This window comes from Lithobates pipiens, unplaced genomic scaffold, assembly GCF_037356315.1.
Source record: "Lithobates pipiens isolate NorthernLeopardFrog02 unplaced genomic scaffold, aLitPip1_a1.2 Scaffold_3, whole genome shotgun sequence".
In the NCBI taxonomy this organism is placed as follows: domain Eukaryota; kingdom Metazoa; phylum Chordata; class Amphibia; order Anura; family Ranidae; genus Lithobates; species Lithobates pipiens.
In genome coordinates, this window is record NW_027507790.1 from 78,954,776 (window position 1) to 78,969,090 (window position 14,315).

The 14,315-nt window shown below is 45.2% G+C and overlaps 1 protein-coding gene across 1 annotated transcript in view; it reads right to left on the bottom strand.

Annotated features, from left to right (window-relative positions):
* ATP6V0A2 (ATPase H+ transporting V0 subunit a2) overlaps window positions 1-14,315 on the bottom strand; it is a gene marked incomplete in the record, with an annotated part of 78,906 nt that overhangs the window by 27,939 nt on the left and 36,652 nt on the right. The window contains 2 exon segments of the mRNA XM_077461855.1: window positions 4,629-4,768; window positions 10,663-10,813. Of these exon segments, the coding sequence (XP_077317981.1) occupies window positions 4,629-4,768; window positions 10,663-10,813 (291 nt within the window).

A 14,315-nucleotide genomic window follows, 5' to 3' on the forward strand; every position in this document is an offset into this window, starting at 1 on the left:
GCATAGGGGAGGAGGTATGAATGGTATAAAAGTGGGAAGTATGTGCAGGGTGAGGAAGAAGAATGTGGAAGGTATAACAGTGGGCGCTATGTACAGGAGAGGAGTGTGGAGGGTATGATGGGGGTAGTGTGTACAGGAGAGGAGTGTGGAGAGAAAGATAGGGTATTATGGGGCAGTATGCACAGGAGAGGAGCGTGGAGGCTATGACAGTGAGCAGTATGTACAGGTGAGAAGTGTGGAAGGTATGACAGTGGGCAATGTACAGGTGAGGAGGATGAAGGAATCTGGGACGGAAAAATGTAAAGGTTTCTGGAAGGATGTTTAGGGAGTGCGTAGTGGTTAAGCGGACCATACATGAATTGAAATTAAACCAATTAAGTAGAGACCAGCCATAGTCGATCTAGGTATGGGCTAGCTGGTCGTACACAAGTCAATATATTAATCGACTTTAGTACAACTAGCCTGTCAGGTTTTTCCCAAAACAATCAGTGTTGCCAGCTATAATTAGCAACACTTATCATTGTATTCTGTGGGTTAGGAAGGATCTCCACTGGTAGAACACAACAACATTGTGGGAGTGATCCCCCCCCCATTTACAGGTCAGCAGGTGAGGGTGTGTGGGGACAGGATGGGAAAAGAGGTCTGTCAGTAGGGGGGTGTGAGGTGGTCATGGAGGGATATCAATCAGTGGGTGGGTGGGGGGCAATTGGGAGTGATATCTTTTGGAGTAGGGTCTGTCATCTGCAGGTTGGGAAACGGTCACTTGTTGAAGTTGAAGGTAGGTGGCTAACATGGGAAGTGGCTGGGGAGTGACCTGGTTGGTGGGGAGTGTGAAATGGATGATGTGTTTCACGTTTCTTTCACATTTGTGATAATGCTTACTGCCCTCTTAAAAGCGATCACAGCTGTCCATCCACATCTGGATTACAGATGAAGACCTGTGGTAAGCAGAGTATTCCTCCCACAGGAGCAATGCTCTGTCTCCCCTTGTATGGAAATAGCTATAGGGACCTGTAGACTAGAATGTATGTATAAAATGTACAATGTAAAATATATGAACAGAGTATATACACTATATTTTTGTATAATAAATTCCCCATCCAAGTTGTTACCCTTTTCCCTATCCAACCATATTTTATGGGATGCTCTTTACTCCTGGGCCCAGGAGGTATTTTAGTAAATGGTTTTCCACAACTGAGGACAGCTGTGATTTTGGTGGGGGGTGAATGTAGCGCCCTCTACCAGAAAGTAGGTGCTAGTAAGGGTTGTTTTACTAGGTTTGTTCAGCACAGACACATTTAGGCAGGCCTATGTGCTGCAAGCTAGGCCTGTCTGTTTTGATCTGGGGGGGCTGGGAGTTGGTTAGAGTAGCAGAGGGTGTGACCACTTGGGCTCCAGTTCTCAGGCACCTCCCCTGCTTCCAGGGAGAATAATTCTGGAAGGGAGGTTGGGCCTAGAATTGGAGTGGCAGGCAGCATTTGTGGGAACCCTGACCAATCCTAACTGGCATAGCAGGGGGCGTACCGCCTATAAGGGTGGAGGTCACATGCTGCTGGGGAGGAGTAGTCGACAGAGCGACATGAGGAATGGAGAGCTAGACAGCCACAGGAGCAAACCCCGTCTGGGGGGATTGTAGGAGGCGGTCTGGGGAGAACTGTGAGGCCGCGTACACACGCGGGGACTGTTCGCTCAACTTTGTCCGCTGAACAAGTTTTCGGCGGACAGTCCAGCTCGTGTGTGGGGCTTCAGCGGACAGTTACAGCGGACAGTCTGACGAACAAAGTTTTCGGAAATTCCGTAAAACTGTCCGCTGAAACTTAGTTTGAGCGGACAGTCCGCCCTGTGTAGGCTTGTTCGTCAAACTAAGTTCCGCGCATGCTCAGAAAGGATTTACACGGCGAAGGTGCATTGCAGTGTATAGGACTGTCGTATTTCTAGTCCCGTCGTACGTGCCGTTCACGTCATCGCGCAAGTTTCAGCGGACTGTTCGTTCGTCGTGTGTGGCCAAGTCCGTCCATGCTAATTTGAGCGGACTGTCCGGTTCAAACTGTTTGACGAACAAAGTTGGGCGAACAGTCCCCGCGTGTGTACGCGGCCTGAGGGGAACATTGCCTCTACACAGTCATTGGCAATGTCTGCCACCACACGGTCAGTGGCAGGGAACTCCTGGAGCAGAGGGGCAGGAAAAGCTGCCGGAACGCATGGTCTGGAAAAGTTCCTTAGCAAGGACTCAGAGCTGGAAGGTTGGCGAGTGTTACCACAGTGGATGGCTGGAGGTGCCAGGGATTCTGTAAGGGAACTCTGCTTCTACACTGTCACTATCAGAGTCTTTATCATGCACACGGTGGATGGTGAAGAGCCCTGGATCAGAGAAGAGACTGTGGGGAGTTGTGTCAAATCAGTGTGGCCAGCTGGCACATGGTTTGCAAGTTGGACTGGTTGGGAGCAGTAGTCCATCTCCTAGAAGATAGACTTTAACCTACTAGGCCTCCGGGAGAGGTTCTACAGGCCTCAGGCCTAGTAGCAGCAAGTCACCAGAGCCACTAGAGGGGCTTATTCAGAGCGAGTTCTTCATACCCATTAGAAGAGGATGTGTTATACCCTAAGCGTAATTACAAGTTGTGCAGGATGAAACCAGTTGTGCAAGAGGAAGCAAGTTTGGCAGGTGGTGAAAAGGAACTAAGACCATTGGGGTGATTTGGCGGATTGTTTGTCAGTAGTGCCAACACCATGGCTACACAGAGAAAAAACTTCTCCTCTGTTCTCCCTCTGAGAACTGAAGTTCTGGGCTTCATAAACAGGCTGCAGGAGATAATTTTCCTCTGAAAACTGCCGAGAACTGAACTGAGAAAAAACTTCTCAGTTTAATAAAACGTACACGTGTGTTTGTAAACTACATGAACTTCTCTTATTGATCAGAAATGCAGTGCTGTCCTATGCACTGTGTTTATGTCAAGGAGTATGTTCAGTTCTTCCTAGTCCTTGTCTTAGACGACAGAATTAGCAACCATGTTGTAGAGGTAGCACATGGGAGGGATTGAGTAGTTTCACAAAGACAACTGAGCAAGGGGTGACACCCAGTTCCACAGCAATGTGGCATGTTTTCAGCCCACAAAAAGATTTAGGAGCAAAGTGCATATTAAATCACATGTGGAAGTTCAAATCTGGTTCTGTAAGCTGTCTGACATGGGCACATGTTAAACTTTACTTCAGGTTTGCTCTCAAAGTTAGTTTTTACGTAACCAAAGATGATATTGTCAATAGGTTATTTATCTAGGCCCCACACTACATAGTAAATAATGAATCGTGTAAACCTGAGTGTGTGGGATCAGGAAGAAAATACATTCTAATGCCAAAAGTATTGTGACACCTGCCTTTACACGCACATGAACTTTAATGGCATCCCAGTCTTAGTCCATAGGGTTCCATATTGATTTGGCCCACCCCTTTTCAGCTATAACAACTTCAACTTATCTGAGAAGGCCTGTCCACTAAGTTTAGGAGTGAGTCTATGGGAATGTTTGACCATTCTTCCAGAAGCACATTTGTTAGGTTAGGCACTGATGTTGGACACGAAGGCTGACATGGCTCACAGTCTCCACTCTAATTCATGCCAAAAGTATTCTATCGGGTTGAGGTCAGCACTCTGTGCAGGCCAGTCAAGTTCCTCCACCCCAAACTTGCTCATCCATGTCTTTATGGACCTTGCTTTGTGCACTGGTCCAAAACATTTGGTGGGGGGGGGGGGGGGGGGGGGGGGGGGGGAGGAGAGAGAGAGAGAGAGAGAGAGAGAGAGAGATTGATTATGATTGTGGGGTTGTTTTTCAGGGGTTGGGCATGGCCCTTAGTTCCAGTGAAGGGAACTCTTAAGGCGTCAGCATACCAAGACATTTCTTACAATTTCATGCTTCCAAGTTTGTGGGAACAGTTTGGGGATGCCCCTTCCTGTTCCAAAATGACACATCAGTGCATGAACAAGGTCCATAAAGACATGGATGAGCAAATTTGGCATGAAAGAACTTGACTGGCCTGCACAAATGTTCTGACCTCACCCTAATAGCACACATTTGGGATGAATTAGAGCAGAGACTGCAAGCCAGACCTTCTCATCCACATCAGTGTCTGACCTGACAAATATGCTTCTGGAAGAATGGTCAAACATTCCATAGACCAGTGATGGCGAACCTTGGCACTCCAGCTGTTTTGAACTACATTTCTCATGATGCTCCTGCACTCTACAGTGGAGTGGAGCATCATGGGAAATGTAGTTTCAAAACATCTGGGGTGCCAAGGTTCGCCATCACTGCCATAGACACACTCCTAAACCTTGTGGACAGCCTTCCCAGAAGAGTTGAAACTGTTCTAGCTGGGTGGGCCAACTCAATATTGAGCCCTACGGACTAAAACTGGGATGCCATTAAATTTCATGTGCATGTAAAAGGCAGATGTCCCAATACTTTTGGTAATATAGTGTATATAGGCAATTCAGAAATGGGCATGATCTAAAAATGGTTATATGCAGTATTTGCTCTGTTATATGAAATAAAAGTATAGAACAAAAAAAAAAAAAAAAACAACAACAGGGAGTGAATAAAAAGGGAACGGCAAGGGAAACAAATCTTGCTTACTTCATCTTGAGTTCGCTGGAATTTGGGACTGTTTTCATAGAGTACCAGAAAAAAAGCAAACAGAGCCATTATGAGTCCATGTCCAAAATCTCCAAACATAACCGCAAATAGGAAAGGAAATGTGATGATAGTATAGGGAGCTGCAAAAAAAGAAAAAAAAAAAAAAAATCAGAAAGGTCACCAACAATTGGAGAGATGCAACCATGGATTATAATAACCGCATGAGATTAATGTAATGCACGTATTCAGCGTCTTTATATTTTCATGCAGACCAAACTGCCCAGCAAATGTGAAATTGACAGCTAATGAAAAAAAACAAACAAACAAAAAAAAACCCCCAAAAACCTAGTGTTTGGATTAAAGGTTCAAGGTTTAAAAACCCTGGGTTATAGGCTGCTACAGGTGGACACTGGTAATGCATTCTAACCCACCCTCTGGGTGTACCTTTAACACCCTAGCGCACTCTATGAGACATCAGTTTTTTTTTGCAAGCCATGCAGATTAGTTTTTTTTTTTTTTTTTAAATATCAAAACATGGTATACTTACCTCCACTGTGCAGCTCGTTTTGCACAGAGTGGCCCCGAACCTCGTCTTCTGGGGCCCTTGGCAGCTGTCTCGGCTTCCCCCCCACAAGTACTTTTCACGTTCATGCAAGCTCCCTCGCATGGTGAGAACCACTTGCGGGTGCGCTCCAGTGATACAGCCGGCGGCTATAGCTGATCACTATCACTCGGCCCCGCCCCCCAGCGTGCCGCGTCATTGGATGTGATTGACAGCAGCGCGAGCCAATGGCTGCGCTGCTTTCAATCCATTCACTGCAGCCATTCAACAGCTAGGCTGAGCGGCGAAGAGGATGTCGGAAAGGAGTGCGGGATTTTCGAGGGGTCAGGTAAGTAACGCAAGTAACGGGGGGGGGGGGGCACCTCTATGTGGCAAATTCTGGTCATGTCCCTTACTGTAGGAAGGCTAGACTACAGACCGCAGAAAAGGAGGTACGGGTCGCTTTGTGCAAAACCACTGCACACAGCAGGTGATAACATGTCTATTATTTTTTTAATTAAAAAACACATTTTGCCTTAATTAAAAAGGACCTGTGACCTGTTTTGAGGCAGAGAGGGGTATGAAGTCCGCTCTCTGCTGACGTCACACAGATCAGTCCAGGCACCATGTCATCCTGACTCTGGGAGTCTGCATCTGCCAGGTACCTGGACTGATAGCCGTCTCAGCTATCAGCGAGCCGCTGAGAGGTTGAGACGGTCGCTCCCCACTCCAGAGAGCATGGAGAAGCAGAGCAGGAGAGCAGCAAAGTTTGATGGCTCAGTTCTCAGTGCAGAGATGCCGGGGGCACAGATGCAGAATTGGACCAATGCTGCATCCACCTAGGTAAGTATAATGGGGGGGGGAGCAAAACCCATACTTCTCTTTTAACACTTTAAGCCAGAGAGCCCAAAAGACACTTATCTTAGTGCAATATGTCCGGAAAGGATAGGGCGGTATACAAGACCATAAATTTGGATAACGATCTGTATGAGCCATTGAGAAATGGTGGAATGAGAAGCTGCTTCACCTTTATGGGGACCATCAGGAATGACAGAGAGATAGCCTTTCTGAAGGCAGGTAAACTTTCACAGCACAAACTACACAGGAAGGAAGTTTAGGGCCTTAAGACCACCTTGTCTTTGTGTAAGTTTTTTTTTTTTGTTTTTTAACCAGATGCCAACTCCCTTACCTCACAGAAGTGGTGGCCACAAGAAAAACAACCTTGTGAGTGAAAGTGGAATATACTGGATATAACCTTAATGTTATATCCTAAAGGTTTTGAATAGCCAAAATAACACAATTTTGATTCTACAGAATGCCAGGGGAAAGAATATAGAGAGCCACATGAGATATACCGCACAAAGGTCTTGATCAATAAATGGGAAGCCAGCAGTGACTGGAACAAGACCAGCATTTCAGAGACCTGACCTTTAACCCGGTCATTTTTACACCTATATTGAAATGCTCATCTTAAGCCTAAAGAATAGTTAAACTTTGTTAGATATTTTCTGAAAACTGGGACCTTTGAAAATAAAATGGTGGTAGTCGTTACGGAATATGCACATGTTTATCAAACACATATTTTCAGTGAAAAAATGCACAAAAGTTAAAAGGGGTTGCAAAGGAACATATTTTTTCACCTTAATGCATTCTATGCATTAGGGGAAAAAACATCTGATTAGCAGCTCCACCCCCGTTTACTTACCTGAGCCCTCGAAAGTCCTGCGTCGTGAACTCGCTGGCTTCTCATCTCTTTCATTTCATTGGATGAATGATAGTGTAGCCATTGGCTTCCATTGCTGTCAATCAAATCAATTACTTGGCCCACTGGGGGGTGGGGCCAAGTGATACAGTGGGTGGCTATAGCATGCCTGCAAGCTAACCCCCTTGGGAGAACGCTTCCCAGAGGGGGTTTAGCGGTTGCGGGAAGGAGCCAAGACAGCCACAGAGGGACCCTGTCATGGTTATGCAGCGATCTTCCTCTGTTTGCTTACCCCCCCTCATGCGTTCTGACTAAGAGGCCAGCAACTTCCACCTGGGGGTTTTTATAACCTCTCCTCTAAGCGTGGCTCCACCCCAGGCCCTATATTAACCTGTGGACTGAAAGCCAGCGGTGCTGATCAACCATTGTGTATCCACTGTGTGTTTGGCATCCGGTTTCCTGCTTGCCGTGTGCTCTGTTTGACTCTGTTACCGACCTTGGTGTGTTCTCGATTCCTGTCTGCTTGTGACTTTGACCTTTTGGCATGACCCCGGCCGTCCCCGGCCATCCCCGTCTGCCTGTGACCCTGAACCTTTGGTGTGTACTCGGTTGTTCCTGTCTGCTAGTTGCCCTGACCTCTGCCTTATCCCCTTATTATCCTTGTCGTTCCAGCCTGCTGCTTCCTTCTCCTGTAGTCTACTGTGAGCATGAGCTGCGAGACCCTAGGGGCCGCGACCTGGAGCCAGACTGCAGTGAAGTCCATCCTCACCACTGGAGGCTCTGGCGAACACCCACTGGCTCTTAGACTCCACGCCCTGGGGAATCTATGCTCCAGCTCCCATTGGGATCTGTGTTAGTGATCCTGTAGACCTGTGTCCTGAATCTCCCCGAGTACAATCCGCAGCAGTCAGTCCTAAGGTCCACTACCTAGTGGTGCACTTCCGACTCCTATGGAGTGCATCTGTCACCTGGTCTCAGGTGACCTGACAGACCCCAGAAGACGAGGATCAGGCCACTCTGCGCAAAACAAACTGCACAGTGGAAGTAATTATGACATGCTTGTTCTTTTTTTTTTTTTTTTTTTTTTAAAGGAACCTTTACAACCACTTTAATTTTAGTGCACACAAAAACACAATATATTATCCATTTTGGTAAAATATAAAAAAGGTTGACGTTGCATTGAGTAAATAGACACGGAAAATACATCAGTCCTTAAAATTTCACACCAATAAAATGCGAACATGCTCTTCATGCCTGGCAATATATCTGATCCTGTGAGATGTAGAGGTTAGTATTCAGTTTGTTAGTTTCACCAATTCAAAGATGTTCCCCATCTCTCAGAACCTGGGTTTCATCAGCAGTGCCGTCAAATACAGCAATTGTTAAGCAGTATGGTGAATCAGCATTTGAAACAGAAGATCCCGGTGATCAGGAAGAGCCCACTGGGCCTTTGCCACGAGTCTTACCAGGTTTAGGAAACACATCCACCTGGGCCAGCATTGAGCTTTGAGGATCATTGGAATGCCTTCAATCTTGGCCATGTGAAACAGATGGAGTTTCAGGGGCGGAAATTAACAGATCACTGTGTACTGATCCCAAGGAGACACCAGAGCATCTGCAGTTTCCACTAATTAACGAACTGGGGAATGGCTGGGAGAAAAACTCTAGAACTCAATACCTCCGGGATAATCCATTCAGCAGTGAAACAGAAGTGGGAATCTTAATGGGACTTAGATCCAAGTAGTGAGGTAGGTCCTGGAGCTTGGCCTACTCACAAAGTGAGTGTTCAGAGAGAGGGTCATGCACTTTGCAAAGGCTCTGGACTAGGAAAGAGCTATGTGGCTACCTTTTACCAGTACATGCAGGTCTGAAAAGTGCAACAATGCAGAGCTCTGTGCCCGAAGGTCACATTCCAGGCTAGCCCTGCAAGTTCAGTCCAGTGTTTCTGGAAATGTCAGTCTGTGAATTGTCTGATCTAGTTAGCTGAATACAGAGATGAGCTCAGCAGTGAAGTAGCAAAAATCTTGACTGAAGAAAAAATGTTAGACCTTTCTCAACAGAGCAGAGAATATACTTTCATCCTCCTAGGAAAATACTGAGGCATGCTGGGAGTAGGAGGCGATTATCCTGGGCAGCAGCATAACCAGAAAGTACAGATTTCTCTGTAAACAGAAGGTGGAAATGCCACACACCAGGACCCAGCTACTACAGTGCCTTGAAAAAGTATTCATACCCCTTGAAACTTTCCACATTTTGTCATGTTACAACCAAAAATGTAAATGTATTATATTGGGCTTTTACCTGATAGAGCAACACAAAGTGGCACATAATTGTGACATGGAAGGAAAATGATAAATGGTTTTCAAAATTTTTTACAAATAAATATGTGAAAAGTGTGGCGTGCATTTGTATTCAGCCCCCCAAGTCCATACTTTCTAGAACCGCCCTTTGCTGCAATTACAGCTGCAAGTCTTTTTGAGGATGTCTTTTTGGGGAGCTTTACACATCTAGAAAGCGACATTTTTGCCAATTCTTCTCTGTAAAATAGCTCAAACTGTCAGACTGGATGTAGAGCATCTGAACAGCAATTTTTAAGTCTTGTCATATTCTCAGTTGGATTTAGGTCTGGACTTTGTCTGGGCCAGTCTAACACATGAATATGCTTTGATCTTAACCATGCCATTGTAGCTCTGGCTGTACGTTCAGGGTTGTTGTCCTGCTGGAAGGTGAACCTCTGCCTCAGTCTCAAGTCTATTGCAGACTCTAAACAGGTTTTCTTCTAAGATTGCCCTCCATTTGGCTCCATCTTCCCATCAACTCTGACCAACTTCCCTGTTCCTGCTGAAGAACATCATCCCCATAACATGATGCTGCCACCACCATATTTCATGGTGGGGATGGTGTGTTCAGGGTGATGTGCAGTGTTAATTTTCTACTACACATAGCGTTTTGCTTTTAGTTCAAAAAGTTTAATTTTGGTCTCATCTGACCAGAGAACCTTCTTCAATATGTTTGCTGTGTCCCCCACATGGCTTCTCGCAAACTGTAAAACGGGACTTATGGCTTTGCCTCTTCTTGCCACTCTTCCAGAAAGACATAATTTGTGGAGCGCATGACTAATAGTTGTCCTGTGGACAGATCCTCCCACCTGAGTTGTGGATCTCTGCAGCTCCTCCAGAGTTACCATGGACCTCTTGGCTGCTTTTCTGATTAATGTTCTCCTTGACTAGCCTGTCAGTTTAGGTGGACAGCCATGTCTTGGTAGGTTTGAAGTTGTGCCATACTCTATCCATTTTCAAACGATGGATTGAACAGTGATCCATGAGATGTTCAAAGCTTGGGATTTTTTTTTTTTTTTTTTTTTTATAACCTAACCCTGCTTTAAACTTCTCCACAACTTTATCCCTGACCTGTCTGGTGAGTTCCCTGGCCTTCGTGATGCTGTTTGTTCACTGAGGTTCTCAAAAAAAAACAAAAAAAAAAAACTAAGTGCTTCACAGAACAGCTGTATTTATACAGAGTTAAAATTACACACAGATGGACTCAATTTAGAAATTAGGCGACTTCTAAAGGCAATTGGGTCCACTAGATTTTAGTTGGGGGTATCAGAGTAAAGGGGGCTGAATACAAATGCATGCCACACTTTTCAGATATTTGTTGAAACATTTGAAAACCATTTATCCTCCACTTAACATGATAGAGAACTACATGGAAGGGGAGGGGGTTATCACTGTTAGGGGATTGAACTCAGTCGGGCTTTAAACAGAGTTAATAGATCATATATAAATAACCTGGATTCACTTCTCCATACGTTCCAACTCCATAGGCATCCACAATGTTCTGAAAGCCAGAGGTGAATTTGTTTGTTCGGATTAATGTTGGAGGCGTGTCATTGGTAGGGATACGATTGATGAAAGAAGGTATAGAAGCTCCACTCTTTCTCTGGAAGATAACAGAAGAGTGTTATGACTATATACAATGCAGATGATTAAATGAATTTAGAAGCTGATCACTTGGAAGGAAGATATGCATCACACCACTATTATGGCCCAGCATGTAATAGTCTGCATATATTTTCCTTACTTCCATGTTATCTCAATTTTAAGAAGGGGAAGTTAGTGAACATATAAGATTTTATACAAACACCTTTTTTGCAAACGGATAGGTATGCGCTTATGAACACAGTTAATGCTAAAGTGGTGTATGGGCTGCAGCAAACCAGCAAGCAATCCTGCAACAGAAGATAGCGCAACCACAAGGATTTAAAGATCCCGCAGTGAATACCATCTATAGGATCACTACTAGTTAAAATATAGCTTTTAACACAGGGAAGGTTATGGGTTCCTTCACGGATTTACAGAGAAAATATGAACTCCCCCATATGGCTTTTTACAGGTATCTCCAGTTGCGTCATGTTTTTCAAACTTAATTTGGCATTACTAGTACCAAGTTCTCCGACGATCCATTGATTGGGGTGTTAAGGTAACAGGGCCCCAAGCGGTTAATTTCTACTGTTTACTCCCATTTATTGGCTACCTCACTTACAGGGGCGTACCAACAGGTGGGTAAGACCGGGAGCCGCCAGGGGCGCAGAGGGGCAGGGCCAGGTGGGTGCTTGGGTGTGCTGAAGCCCCTCCAAAAAAATCTTCAAGCACCCTCACAGCACCCCCAAAAATTCCACTGAGGTATTGGCATACAATGCGTACAATTTTTTAAAAATATTGTACCTCCTGTGAATCTTGTCTGCGATTTGCTGTAGAGGAGGGATACAGTCGAATAAGCCACTGATGTTTAGTTAGTCCCGGCTGAGAGGGGGGCGGATTGATTCAGAATGTTGTGCAGAGGTGCTACTTTATAAAAGCCCCCCTGTGTCACATGGTGCCTCCGCATTTGGCTCAAAGGAAGAAAGAAGAGGGAGGAGGAAGAAGCAGTGTGGAGCAGAGAGAGTGAGCCCAGCCCAGAAGTTATGACAAGAGCTGAGCTGCTGGCTGTTTACTTACTTGGTAGACCGCTGGGGAGGGAGCAGAGAGCTGACTGGCTCTGCAGTGCTAGTCATCTGACAATAGGGGGGGGAGAGAACGGAGGTTTCCTGTTATGCAAGGCTGGCTGTGGTCCAGGAGGAAGAAAGATTATGAGGATGGTTGATGGCTGTTCTTTTCACAAGGGAGCTGCTGCTGTGCCTAGGGAAGGGGAGGGAGACTCCACTCTGTAGTCCTGTCATTTTATCTATGTCAGCAGCAGGCAGTCTGATCTGGAGTCTCAGGTACTGTTAGAGGAACCCTGCCCTGTGATCTTGGCACTCTGCTTTGCCTTGGGCACTGCCACTGCAATTAAACTGTCCCCCAGATCAGGAGTGCTTGCTTTACAGTATCCAAACAGGGCCAGCGCTATACTATCCTGTGCCCTAGGCAAGACCAGCTACTTGCAAGCCCCCCCCCCCCCCCCCAAAAAAAGAAAAAAGAAAAAGACACTTTATCGAATATAAACACACTCCATGCATTCCCCCTCTGCTCGCAGTACACCCCCTCTACACTCACAGCACACTCCATACACCCGCTATACTCGCAGCACACTCCGTGCATCCCCCATATACCCCTATACTCACAGCACACGCTATGCATCCCCATACACCCCCTATACTCACAGCACTCTCCATGCATCCTCCATACACCCCCTATACTCACAGCACACTCCATGCATCCTCCATACACCCCCTATACTCACAGCACACTCCATGCATCCTCCATACACCCCCTATACTCACAACACACTCCATGCATCCCCATACACCCCCTATTCTCACAGCACACTCCATGCATCCCCATACACCCCCTATACTCACAGCACACTCCATGCATCCCCATACACCCCCTATTCTCACAGCACACTCCATGCATCCCCATACACCCCCTATACTCACAGCACACTCCATGCATCCCCTATACAGACAATTAAAATGTAAAGGAAATTGATGTAAAAATTTATGTGCACTGATACAGATTCTCGCCAAGGGCGCTGGAGACCCTAGGTACATCTCTGCTCACTTAACACAAAGCCTCTGGAGGTTTGCAATAAATGGCAAACACTTATACCCGATCTGTTGGACGAGGACTGGGAGGAAGCATGTACCGCCCATTTAACCATTTCAACAGCTATTAACAAGCTTATTCAATTCTACATGGTACATCAGTCTTACATAACCCCGGTAAGATTGCACGCAATGCATCGTATCCCAACCTTGGCATGTACTAGATGTACCAGCTGGTGTGCAGACTTTATTAATGTTATGTGGCTATGCCCTGTTATTGATGTATACTGGAAATGAGTGATATACTGTCTAAAATTCTCTCGGCCCCTGTGCTATGTGATCCGCACATCTGTCTATTGGGTATATTAGATGAGGAACAATGGCCAAAATTTACTGGAATAATGCTGAAGAGAAACACTATTTTTAGCTTGCAAGGCTATTGCACTTAAGTGCAATCAATCAATCTGTCCCCCCACCGCCTACTCGTCAATGGATCCAGATTATGAATTTAGATACTGCCTTATGAAAAAAATCTTTTTTCAGCATAGGAGTTGTACCAGCAAATACAACAAGATGTGGAACACTTGGTGCTACTCCATTCTCACCATTTCTGCTAATCTGAGTAATCTATTTTCTATACTTACAATGTGTGAGAACTGGAGACCAAAGTTTTATACTGGGAATCACATTATAGTGAATCCAGCCTACTCTGTACTTATATGTAATTGTTCTTTATTGAGACTGGACACCCAAGTATATACTACTACGAATTTGTACATCTCATGTATCTGTGTACCAAACCTTAAGATTCTATAGGCTCATGTTGAGCGTGTTGGTTGTTGTACCAATATATTTTTTATATATCTGTCAATAAAAATAAAATTTTAAAAAAATATAGCTTTTTTTAATAGTTCATAAAACAACAAACAATTTTGAAAAAAAATTGTTTCTCTTGATTAGACTTTGAATAAAACCCATGTTATTTACCCGAAAGACACTAGATGGGATGCACAAACCTCACTTCCTCATGGTTATACTACTATAAATGGCAGGGCTTTTTTTTGTTTAACATTTGTTACAATTTTGTCATAATCAACTGCAGGAGAATAAAGGACTGGTGCTTTAGTGGCACTTCAGTGTGAAAGGGGTCTAAATGAAGTCAGTTTAACCACTTTACTGCCCTGTACACACGGTCGGACTTTCCAACAGAAAATGTGCGATCGGATCTTGTTGGAAAATCCGATCGTGTGTGGGCTCCATCTGACTTTTTCCATCGGCATTTCCGACACACATCCGATCGTTTAAATTCCGACGGACAAAGTGGCATGCATGCTCAGAATAAATTACGAGATGAAAGCTATTGGCTACTGCCCTCTTTATAGTCCCATAATACGTGTTTACATCACTGCGTTATGA